The sequence below is a fragment of the Schistocerca piceifrons genome, chromosome 1 (assembly GCF_021461385.2).
Source record: "Schistocerca piceifrons isolate TAMUIC-IGC-003096 chromosome 1, iqSchPice1.1, whole genome shotgun sequence".
In the NCBI taxonomy this organism is placed as follows: Eukaryota; Metazoa; Arthropoda; class Insecta; order Orthoptera; family Acrididae; genus Schistocerca; species Schistocerca piceifrons.
The window spans coordinates 1,202,775,360-1,202,788,114 of NC_060138.1; the positions used below are offsets into that span (position 1 = coordinate 1,202,775,360).

General features: G+C 45.7%; 1 protein-coding gene across 1 annotated transcript in view; it reads left to right on the forward strand.

The window, feature by feature from the left end:
• The window catches only part of LOC124802543 (serine/threonine-protein phosphatase 6 regulatory ankyrin repeat subunit A-like), a 407,755-nt gene that overhangs the window by 38,220 nt on the left and 356,780 nt on the right, over positions 1-12,755 (forward strand). The window contains exon 2 of the mRNA XM_047263406.1: positions 2,765-2,840. Within this exon, the coding sequence (XP_047119362.1) occupies positions 2,790-2,840 (51 nt within the window). The 5' untranslated portion in view covers positions 2,765-2,789. The remainder of the gene's footprint in view (positions 1-2,764; positions 2,841-12,755) is intronic.

Genomic DNA, 12,755 nt, shown 5'->3' on the forward strand with positions numbered 1-12,755 from the left:
CCCTACGATTTTTACCCTCCACGCTGCCCTCCAATACTAAGTTGGTGATCCTTTGATGCCTCAGAACATGTCCTACCAACCGATCCCTTCTTCTGGTCAAGTTGTGCCACAAACTCCTCTTCTCCCCAATCCTATTCAGTACCTCCTCATTAGTTATGTGATCTACCCATCTAATCTTCAGCATTCTTCTGTAGCACCACATTTCGAAAGCTTCTATTCTCTTCTTGTCCGAAGTATTTACCGTCCATGTTTCACTTCGATACATGGCTACACTCCATACAAATACTTTCAGAAATGACTTCCTGACACTTAATTGTCCTTATAGTGAAGTAAATTTTTCGGTTAACTGATCATTAACTGCACAAAATTTGCTATTGTTATCTGCTTTTATTTCTATTAACTAATCATGAACTGCACTCAATTTTGCCAAAATCAACTGAATAATATTGGTTTTCACTGTTTCTTTGCTTTCTGAACTTTAACTTGCTTCAAATCTGTCTAGACTACATCCAGCAGCTTTCACTTCATCACCATCACCCTCATCTCTATATTCATTTTCCTAGCAATCACATGATCCCACCAAAAATATTACTTTCACAAATAGTCTGTGCTTTTTTTATGCCCTTCATTTTAGTTGTCAAGTCTTCTTTCAATTTTTCCGGTCCGTCGTTGTTGATATCATATGAAATTCTTATCACTGGTATTCTTTCATTGAGTGATTGGAGTTTCCATAAGTATATGAAAACTGGAAATGGCACAGAGCACAAAAGTACTGTCCTGTTTTCTTCTGCAACAGGCAAGATTTGGTTATCAGTCAACAGATCCCAGCTGATGCCCACACTTGTAATCTTACCCTCCCACACATCACTATTAAAATTCTCTTAGTCTCTTCACTATTTTCGAAAGCTTCAAGAGGCATAAGATACACAAAAGAAAAACGTTTTGCTTATCTTCATTATCTCATTGGTTTTGGCTCCAAGTCTTGTGTCTAGGGAACATTCTTGAGGCTGTAATTTTTATAACCTTGAGGGTTCTTGTTGAACTGAATAACTGATGAAGATTTGCCTGTTGCTATGAATATCTTTTTATTTTATCCCACTCTTTTATATCACACTAACTTTACAATTCCATTTCAGAAAAACCAATAATTAGATTGTTGTTTACAAACCTAGAAAAATGTCTACTTCCATCAGAGGCATGCCCACAACTCCTACCATTCTGCGGTATTCACAATATTCCAAAGAGTTTTCAAAGCAAAAGAGTTTACAAACTATCAAGGCAAAAGAAGAATCTTCAAGTTATATAATTTTTTTTATAAATGTGTCCAGAAATAAATTAAATAATTAGTGTTTGATTGTGCAATTAATAATATGAATTTTAAATATGTCAGATATTTTCATAATTTCCAGTAGTTTTAAAATAAAATTAATTTTAACTGTACGTACAGAGCATAACAAATTAATTTCTTTTTATACATTTTAGCCTAAAACATCACACACCATATATAAAATCATATGAAGTTCATTCAGTTAGACAGCTGATATAATGTTCACCTATACAAGAATCGATAGTATACACGGCATCAGTTATTTCTATAAAAAGAAAAGGCAATGTTGGAGGAGGGTGATCCATTACAACCTGCGAAATCCACCTGCCTGGCTCTTCCAATTCCAGTCCTGTCACATCGTACCCTACCCCAGCAGAGGCTGGACCACCTGTAAAAGCAGCCATGTCATATACCAGCCAGCTGTCCCCCATTATGAATTGCCACTTCCTAACTGTGGCGAAGAACGAAGTGGACCGCCCTGTGGCATAACATGCAGCTGAACATAATATACCCGATTTAAATGGCTGTTTCACAACCTGTGTTATCTGGATCCTGTCCTCCACCGCCAGTTTTTCTGAACTGCACAAGTAGGATAGATCCTTACAGTACATTCTCTATTCCCAAAATTATCTTGGCCTCAACTTATGGAAGCCTGCTATCCCCACATCTTCCACCCAACACCTCCTCCCAGTGTGGGCCCTCTTACCCTCATTGCCTGCCACCCTTTGCCAATGCATCCACTGATCTTTTCCCCTTCTCTGCTCCTCTGTTTCTACTCCCAGTTTCCCCTCCCATTCAGCCTCCCGATGCTGCATCTGGCAGCCTTGTACTGCTGCCATCTAGCCACTGCATGCTCCACGAGATTGTGTCTTCCTCTCCCCTATCAGTATCCTGGTATCCCTCCCCTTTCCCTCTCCATTCCGGATTGATGCTTTTGAGAACTGAATTCTGTCTGGAACGACCAGAGATAATGATCATATGTGCATGAAGGGTGCCTGCTTATGTGAATGTGTGAAAGTTTTCTTTTCTGAAGAAGGCTTTAGCCAAAAGCTCAATATGTAACACTCTTTCTGTTGTGCCTGTCTGCAATTCACTGTCACATTTACAGTGAATACCATTCTGTCCTTTACATAATATTGTTGATATGCGAACCTGGTGTTATCATTGTTAATAATTGCGAGAGAAGTGTTCTGCAATAACAGCATTCAAGGGATGCTTTTAGGCTCTGATCTAAACAAAAATTGATTGTTTCCATGTTTTTGACTTTGTGGCCAAATTTTATGTAGGTTAGAGAGAGAGAGAGAGAGAGAGAGAGAGAGAGAGAGAGAGAGAGAGAGAGAGACTGACTGACTAACTATATTTCATGTTCTGCTGCTTCTCTCTTTGGCTGCAACATATTTCTTGCATTTATATAAATGTTCTCTATTTTTTGAGCAGGTACTTACTCTGCACGAAGGAGGAAATGTCTATAGACAATGATATGAGGTCGGCAGTGTACAAAGGAGATGTTGATGTGAGTAGGCAGCACTTACCTTGGTTTTTCACATAACATGCAAACAAACATTATGTTTTTTGCAAGTTGCTCTTAACATTTCTAATATAATTAATGGATTCTGTTTTGAAAACCAACAAAAGCTGCAATTGTAGATGGTGATTTTCTTCTTGTGAATGGTTGTAGTCAGTGACCAGACTTCAACTTATGTGCTATATTTGCGTATAAATGTAACATTTTTAAATTTATTAAATGCTTGAAAAAGATAAAATTTGACAATATCATGCAAAGGAAAGTTGCTTCTCAACATGTAGCAGAGATGCTGAGCCGCAGATAGGCACAATTAAAGGACTCCCACAATTAAAGCTTTTGGCCATTAAGGCCTTAGTCACACACACAAATGCAACTCACACACACAACTGCAGTCTCAGGCAAGTGAAACTGCACTTCGAGCAGCAGCACCAGTGCATGATGAGAGTGGCAACTGGGTGAGGGGAAGGAGGAGGCTGGGGGGGGGGGGGGAGGGGGAGGGATAGTGTGGTGGGGGTGGCATACAGTGAAGTGCTGCAAGTCAGACAGCGGTCAGGGGAGAGGTGGGGAGAGGGGGAGTAGCGAGTAGCGGTAAAGGAGAGAAATAAAAAAGACTAGGCGTGGTGGTGAAATGACGGCTGTGTAGTGCCGGAATGGGAACAGGAAAGGGGCTGGATGAGTGAGGACAGTGACTAACAAAGGTTGAGGCCAAGGGGATTATGGGTATGTAGGATGTATTACAGGGAAAGTTCCCACCTGTGCGATTCAGAAAAGCTGATGTAGGTGGGAAGGATCCATATGCCACAGGCTGTGAAGCAGTCATTGAAATGAAGGATATCATGTTTGGCAGCATGTTCAGCAATGGGGTGGTCCACTTCTTTCTTGGCCACAGTTTATCATTGTCCTTTCATTTGGACAGACAGCTTGTTGGTTGCCATGCCTACATAGAGTACAGCACAGCGGTTGCAGCTCAGCTTGTAGACCACATGACTGGTTTCACAGGTAGCCCTGCCTTTGATGAGATAGGTGATGTTAGTGACCAGACTGTAGTAGGTGGTGGTAGGAGGATGTATTGGACAGGTCTTGCATCTAGGTCTATTATAGGAATATAAGCGATGAGGTAAGGGATTGGGAGCAGCGGTTGTGTAAGGATGCACAAGTACATTTTGTAGGTTTGGTGGACAGCGGAATACCACTTTGGGACAGGTGGAAATGATGGGCAGGACATTTCTCATTTCAGGGCATGACAAGAGGTAATCAAAACCCTAGCGGAGAATGTAATTCAGTTGCTGCAGTCCTGGGTGGTACTGAGTTATGAGTGGAATCCTCCTCTGTGGTCAGACAGTGGGAGGTGATGGGAGACTGGAAAGGTAAGGCACCAGAGATTTATTTTTGTATAAGGTTGGGAGGAGAATTACAGCCAGTGAAGGCATCAGTGAGACCCTCAGTAGATTTTGAGATGGACTGTTCACCGCTGCAGATGCAAATGCATAGGATGGTGCCATGTGGGTGCGCATAGCTGTACCCTGGATTTGTTTGTACATAAAGCCTTCAAAAGAGAAATAATTGAGGGTGGATATAGTTAATCATGGCAACTTGGAAATAGGTTGTTGGTTGGAATGAGTCAGGTGATGGGAGAGGTAGTTTTTGATAGTGGTAAGGGAACTGTGGAGAGTCAGTTGAGGAAATGGTTGGTATCTTTTATGTAGGAGGATAGGTTCCGGGTAATAGGTTGAAGGTGTTGGTCTACGAGAGCAGAGATTCTCTCAGTGGGGGCACAGTAACCTACCACAATGGCATGTCCTGGGTGGTTAGATTTATGGACTTAAGGAAACATATAGAAGATAGGAGTGTGGGGAGTGGTAAGGGTTAGCAGAGAGAGGTTCTGGGATGGGCCTAAGTATTTGAGTAGTGACTGGAGATCCTGTTGGATTAGTGGAATGGGATCACTGTGGCACGGTTTGTAGGTGGAAGTACCTGACAGCTGACGGAGTCCTTCTGCCATGTAAACCCTGTGGTTCAAAACAACGGTGGTGGAGCCTTTGTCAGCGGGTAGGATTATAATAACAGTTTTTAGATGGTGGACTGTGGTTCTTTTTGCAAATGTAAGGTTAGTTTGCTTGTTGAGGGATTATGGGAATGATAGTGAGGCAAGGTTCGAGGTTAAGAAATTCTGCAAAGTTAACAGGGGGTATTTTGAGGCATCAGGTGTGGATCATCTTTGGATGAAGGAGTGAACTGAGTTAGGCAAGATGCAATATTGGTCTTTGGTTGAGTCTGATTGGTAGGGTTGGTGGCGAAAAAGTGATTCCACTGTAGGGACTGCGAGAAGGATAGAAGGTCTTTAACAAGTCTTGCATGATTGATTTTGGGAGTGGGCAAAAAGTGAGAGCTTTCGAAAGGACTGATATTTCTGTGGGACTAAGGCTTTTGGAGGAAAGATTCATGATGGTGTTGCAGGTCTGTTTAGGTTCTGGATTCTCTGCCATGATGGGAGGGAGCTTTGGAGGGTGGGGTAAGTGTAGTAGGTCTGCGAGACAGGGTTTGCCCATAATTACTTCTTATTTGAATGCATTACCTACAAACAAATCTGCCGTATGACTATGGGCACGTGCATGGCACCATCCTATGCCAACTTATTCAGGTGGGAACTTTCCCTGCAAAGAATCCTACATTCCTGTAACCCTTCTGGCCTCAAACTTCGTTAGTTGCTGTCCTCACCCATCCAACCCCTTCCATGCTCCCATTCCAACACTACAGCTGTCATTCCACCACCACATCCAGTCTTTTTAATTCTCTGCTTTTCCATTACTCCCTCCCCCCACCCCTCCCCAGCTCTCCCCTGCCCTCTGTCTGACCTGCAGCTCATCACTGTTTGCCATCCCAATGATATTATACCTCCCCCTCCCTGCCCCAGCCTCCTCCATACCCCCAAGACAGGTGAGGTATGAGCGGCGGCAACTTGAAATTAGCGGAGGTTGAGGCCTGGCGGATAACGAGAAGAGAGGATATACTGAAGGGCCAGTTCCCATCTCCGGAGTTCTGACAGGTTGGTGTTAGTGGGAAGTAGCAAGATAACCCGGACGGTGTAACACTGGGCCAAGATGTGCTGGCCGTGCACCAAGGCATGTTTAGCCACAGGGTGATCCTCATTACCAACAAACACTGTCTGCCTGTGTCCATTCATGCGAATGGACAGTTTGTTGCTGGTCATTCCCACATAGAAAGCTTCACAGTGTAGGCAGGTCAGTTGGTAAATCACGTGGGTGCTTTCACACGTGGCTCTGCCTTTGATCGTGTACACCTTCCGGGTTGCAGGACTGGAGTAGGTGGTGGTGGGAGGGTGCATGGGACAGGTTTTACACCGGAGGCGGTTACAAGGGTAGGAGCCAGAGGGTAAGGAAGGTGGTTTGGGGATTTCATAGGGATGAACTAAGAGGTTACGAAGGTTAGGTGGACGGCGGAAAGACACTCTTGGTGGAGTGGGGAGGATTTCATGAAGGATGGATCTCATTTCAGGGCAGGATTTGAGGAAGTCGTATCCCTGCTGGAGAGCCACATTCAGAGTCTGATCCAGTCCCGGAAAGTATCCTGTCACAAGTGGGGCACTTTTGTGGTTCTTCTGTGGGAGGTTCCGGGTTTGAGGGGACGAGGAAGTGGCTCTGGTTATTTGCTTCTGTACCAGGTCGGGAGGGTAGTTGCGGGATGTGAAAGCTGTTTTCAGGTTGTTGGTGTAATGGTTTAGGGATTCCTGACTGGAGCAGATTCGTTTGCCACGAAGACCTAGGCTGTAGGGAAGGGACTGTTTGATGTGGAATAGGTGGCAGCTGTCATAATGCAGGTACTGTTGCTTGTTGGTGGGTTTGATGTGGACGGACGTGTGAAGCTGGCCATTGGACAGATGGAGGTCAACGTCAAGGAAAGTGGCATGGGATTTGGAGTAGGACCAGGTGGATCTGATGGAACCAAAGGAGTTGAGGTTGGAGAGGAAATTCTGGAGTTCTTCTTCACTGTGAGTCCAGATCATGAAGATGTCATCAATAAATCTGTACCAAACTTTTGGTTGGCAGGCCTGGGTAACCACGAAGGCTTCCTCTAAGCAACCCATGAATAGGTTGGCGTACGAGGGGGCCATCCTGGTACCCATGGCTGTTCCCTTTAATTGTTGGTATGTCTGGCCTTCAAAAGTGAAGAAGTTGTGGGTCAGGATGAAGCTGGATAAGGTAATGAGGAAAGAGGTTTTAGGTAGGGCGGCAGGTGATTGGTGTGAAAGGAAGTGCTCCATCGCAGCGAGGCCCTGGACGTGCGGAATATTTGTGTATAAGAAAGTGGCATCAATGGTTACAAGGATGGTTTCCAGGGGTAATAGACTGAGTAAGGATTCCAGGCGTTCGAGAAAGTGGTTGGTGTCTTTGATGGAGGATGGGAGACTGCATGTAATGGGTTGAAGGTGTTGATCTACGTAGGCAGAGATACGTTCTGTGGGGGCTTGGTAACCAGCTACAATGTGGCGGCCGGGATGATTGGGTTTATGAATTTTAGGAAGAAGGTAGAAGGTAGGGGTGCGGGGTGTAGGTGGGGTCAGGAGGTTGATGGAGTCAGGTGAAAGGTTTTGTAGGGGGCCTAAGGTTCTGAGGATTCCTTGAAGCTCCGCCTGGACATCAGGAATGGGATTACCTTGGCAAACTTTGTAAGTGGTGTTGTCTGAAAGCTGACACAGTCCCTCAGCCACATACTACTGATGATCAAGTACCACGGTCGTGGAACCCTTGTCCGCCGGAAGAATGACGATGGATCAGTCAGCCTTCAGATCACAGATAGCTTGGGCTTCATCAGTGGTGATGTTGGGAGTAGGATTAAGGTTTTTTAAGAAGGATTGAGAAGCAAGGCTAGAAGTCAGAAATTCCTGGAAGGTTTGGAGAGGGTGATTTTGAGGAAGAGGAGGTGGGTCCCGCTGTGACGGAGGACGGAACTGTTCCAGGCAGGGTTTAATTTGGATAGTGTCTTGGGGAGTTGGATCATTAGGAGTAGGATTAGGATCATTTTTCTTTGTCGCAAAGTGATATTTCCAGCAGAGAGTACGAGTGTAGGACAGTAAATCTTTGACGAGGGCTGTTTGGTTGAATCTGGGAGTGGGGCTGAAGGTGAGGCCTTTGAATAGGACAGAGGTTTCGGATTGGGAGAGAGGTTTGGAGGAAAGGTTAACTACTGAATTGGGGTGTTGTGGTTCCAGATTGCGTTGATTGGAATTTTGAGGTTTTGGAGGGAGTGGAGCTGGAAGTGGGAGGTTGAGTATATGGGAGAGATTGGGTTTGTGTGCAATAAGAGGAGGCTGAGGTTTGCTCGAAAGGTTGTGAAGGGTGAGTGAGTTGCCTTTCCGGAGGTGGGAAACCAGGAGATTGGATAAGTTTTTGAGGTGGAGGGTGGCATGTTGTTCTAATTTGCGGTTGGCCTGTAGGAGGATGCTTTGAACAGCCGATGTGGATGCGAGAGAGGAAAGATTGAGGACTTTTATTAAGGATAGGAGTTGACGGGTGTGTTCATTGGCTGAGTTGATGTGTAGGTGAAGGATTAGGTGGGTGAGGGCAATGGATTGTTCAGTTTGGAACTGGTATAGGGACTGATGGAAAGAAGGGTTGCAGCCAGAGATGGGAACTTTAAGTGTGAGGCCTTTGGGGGTAATGCCAAATGTCAGACAAGCCTGAGAAAATAAAATATGGGAGCGTAATCTGACTAGGGCGAAGGCATGTTTGCGGAGGGAATGTAAATAAAACTTAATGGGGTCGTTGTGGGGGTGTTGTGAGGGTGACATGGTATTAGAAGGTGGAAAGTGTAACATGAGGCTGAAATGAAAATGAAAAATTTATATATATGGTTAGAGATAAAGATGAACTAGAAAGCAACTGGAGATCTGGTGTGAAAAAAGGCGAAAAAGTGTTGGTTAAAGCTGGGCTGTGTTGATCCTGTGGTGAACTTGGGTTGGTAGAAAACGATGTGCATAAAGGTTAGGTGGTTGCGTTGCCGCCAAAACACGTTAAAGGGTGGAGAAATTCGGGAAAATTTCGAAAAAACTACGTATAAATGTATTAAAAGGAGTGGTTTTGTGGTGGCAGATTATGTGAATGAGGCTAACAATTGTCTGACGAAGAAATAATTACGTTAAAACCTGTGGGAAGCGGCTAAAAATGATCAGTGATGTGTAAAAAAAACGGAAATGGAAATAAAGCGAAAGTTATTAGAACTAGCCGAAATGGTTGTTTAATAGGTGAAAGGAACTGTTTGTGAACTAGAAACGGTGGATTTTATAGCGGCGGTAGTGTTGAAAGTGGAAAATTTTTTTTTTTTTTTGTTATGGTTTGGAAGTGGGTTACGTATTACTGAGTATATATAGGTGGGATAAAATTGTATAGTAGATTACGGTAAAAAGGAGAAGGTGAATACAACGTGAACCTACTGGCCAAAACAGAAAGAGAAAATAACATGACAGAAAAGATTTCGAAATGCAACAGTGACAATAACAAACGTGATTGTTGGGTTCAAATTAATGATATGAATATAATAGAGGGAAACATTCCACGTGGGAAAAATATATTTAAAAACAAAGATGATGTGACTTACCATACTTGTTGGCCGGTGCTGGAGCTCTGGTGTGGAAAGGCAGGGAACCTAATGATCACCTTTCCACTTGGCGTAACATAAGCACATAGGTTGCCACACGTAGCACTTCAAGAGATTTTGAAACGCTTCACTACACATTGTGACACACCACCTAACGAGTCACATGAATCATCACACGCAAGTAGCACTAATGCGGTATCACCACTAACAACAGATAAACCACAAATGTCATTAGGATGAACATGGGTAGAGAGCTCGTAAGTGGCAACTGCTAATGGAGAGGTATGCTGAGCCGGTGGGGTGGGGAAACCGTAGCACAGTGAGGGCGGTGTGCTGTGAGTAGAGAGGTGAGTGTCAGATGGCGAGGTCTGAGTGGGTGTGGCAGGAACCTATGGGCTGCACCGGTTAGAAGAGCAGCACGGTGTGCTGTCGCATGAAGATGGAACTGTTACATTAGAGCCCTGGGAGCTGGGGACTCAGCTATTGGAGCCGGGAGGCGGAAAACGCCAGAATGAGTGTGGGCTCGTTGACGGGGCCAGTGTAGGCATGAGTTTACTTGACTCATGAGCAGAGGAAGAAGGCCAAGGGTGGGCAGAGAGCATGGTCTCTTCAGCGGCGGGTGAGGTTGGAGAAAACTCGACGTGAGCAGGTTTAACCCTGTTGAGGGAGACAGTAGTTACTGAGCCCTTAATTATGATGTCCATTGTGTTACTGGTTCGTTTGACAACTCTGTACTGGCATGTGTAAGGGGGCTGTAACGGGGCTTTTACAATGTCATCGCTAAGGAACACAAATTTGCAAGTGTCGAGCGCCTTGGGAACGTATGTGTGCAGTGGAGTGTGGCTGGAAGGGGGTGGGGGTTGAAGCTTGTTACAGTGTAACCTCACCCGTTCTACCAAGGACGGCAATTCGGACGGCTTGGTGACTGGAGTAGGAGCAACAAGTTCACCTGGCAGTGTAAGGGACTGGCCGTAGATGAACTTGGCCACTGAGCCTTTAAGGTCTTCTTTGAAAGTGGTCCGCAGACCGAGTAAGACGAATGACAGGGCTTCCGCCATGGCAATGTAGGGCCGTCTTAAGCGTCCTATGCCAACGTTCCATGAGGCCGTTGCTTTGGGGGTGGTATGCTGTTGAATGAATTTTCTTGATGCCGCACAGCCTACATAGTTAAGAAAACAAGGCAGACTCAAATTGATGGCCTAGGTCGGTTGTCAAGTAAACAGGGCAGCCAAAGCGTGAAATCCAAGTGTCTATGAAGGATCGTGCCACTGATTCGGACGTAATATTGGGTAGCGGGGCAGCTTCCACCCAACGAGAGGTTCTGTCTATAATAGGTAGCATGAATCTGTAACCCTCGGAGGGGGGTGAGGGGGTGCACCAAGTCGATTTGAACGTGCTGAAAGCAACTGTTGATGAGTAAGTTTGTGCCAGAGTTCAAGTCGCGGATGTAGACTTGCCCACTCGAAACATTAGTGTTGGACACAGAATGGAGTGTGGGAGGGCACCTGTTGTTTACGTCACAGGAGGTGGCGCCACTGCCTACCTGCAGTTGAAGTTTGGGTAGGAGCACGGCGGTTTACAATTGTGTGCTTGTTCCCCGAATTTTGCATAGAAGAAACAGTATTTATGGGTGGACGTCTGCTCCTGCAAGTGGTCAGATGACGGCAGCCCAGAATCTTCCACAGAGTCAGATGTGCTGTTTTGTTGTGCGGACATGAAGGTGCTGGTAGTGTGGCGGGATTGGCAGACTTAGGTTTAGTGGGGCGTCCACGTTGGGGTCCTCGTCGTGGTTGGAAACTGGCGTAGCTGCCGGACTGCTGGGCACGGCGTTCACGTAGTAGAGCAGAGTAAGCTCAGTCACTGGCGCACAAGCGTTCGCTATTTGGTCTACCTTCGTAGGTGGAGATGGCCGTTTGGACAGACAGAGGCAGTGTTTCCATCCAAATCTCGGTGAGTGTGGCGTCTGGCATGTCGCATTCACCGACGAGAAGTCGAAGGCATCGCCACAGCTGGGACGGAGATCTGTCACTGGGGCGTTCTTCATAGACGAGCTGTCGAACGTTTTCTCTTCTTGTCTTGGAGACACGTTCCAGTATTGCTTGTTTAGCTGTAGCATACTTCTCGTTCAGAGGAGGTGACTTAACCAGGTTATAAACTAAGTCAACACAGTTGTGGAGGTGGTTCATGAGGCATGTGAAATGGGCATTGTCATCAAGTGCACAGACACAGAAAGTTTGCTCGACCAGGTTGAACCAGAATTCCAGGTGGGCCGCTTTGAACGCCAACAGTTTCAGTAGATTCAACAAACTGGCGGTCGAAGAATGCGGGCAGCCGCTTGCGGATGCAGGAGTAGGCAAGTCAAAGTTAACTCTGCGTCGTGAGGGTGGTATAGAGGAAGCAGACGTGCTGGCTGTGTTCATAGTAGCTGGAGGGGGAGCAAAATCCGTCAGCAGGAAGCCCAGCGTGGAGCGAAGCGGGACCGATTGTTGAGGCGGAAGGTCAAAGTGGCCATGACAGTTGCTCGACAGGTTATTATGCAATTGGTCCTCCACATCTGCAGCAGAATTCTCCATCACAGAGTCGCTGATGAGCTCGGTGGAACCTGACATGCTCAAATTACTGCCCTGCTGAACATTCAGAGTAACAGGCTGGTGAATGTCATTCACGTAGTGTGCAACCGGTGCAGAGTGATACACACGTGGAGCTTGCACATTGAAAAAGGCGTCCTGTTGCAGCACATTATGAAAACTATGCTCCCCACCATTTACAGTACTTGCATTAAAGTTTGGTATCAGTGTGTAGTCGTTTCTTATACTGCTGTGTGGCAAAAACTGAAGCACTTCGGGGCTAACAAAGCCAGAGTCGGAGATCGCTGGTGTCAGGTTCAAAACCACTGCACCTGATGAGGTCGCTGGGTTCTCGAGGCTATAGGACTGTGGAAATTCATGTTGGTCACTGACTACAGCCAGCGTGCTTGAATTTAGTTGCTGCTGCTGCTGAAAACTGGGTGGCAGTGGCGTGTTGTAGAAGGCCATTGTGTAGTGGACAAAGGTCCATGTGGAACGCGGAAGCTGGCGCGGTAGTCACTTTGTACTCGGTTCAACGGATTATTCGAACTTCAGTGTCACCACTGAAGGAGATATCAAGGTGGTAAGGTAATGATCATGGTTCTCTCTTTAAATGCGAACATTTTTAAGTTAGGCTTTACCGTGACTGTTACTGACATTAAATGAAACAACAAGTTTAGTGTTACCAGTCACCATTTTATTTTTTCCACGACACATTTCG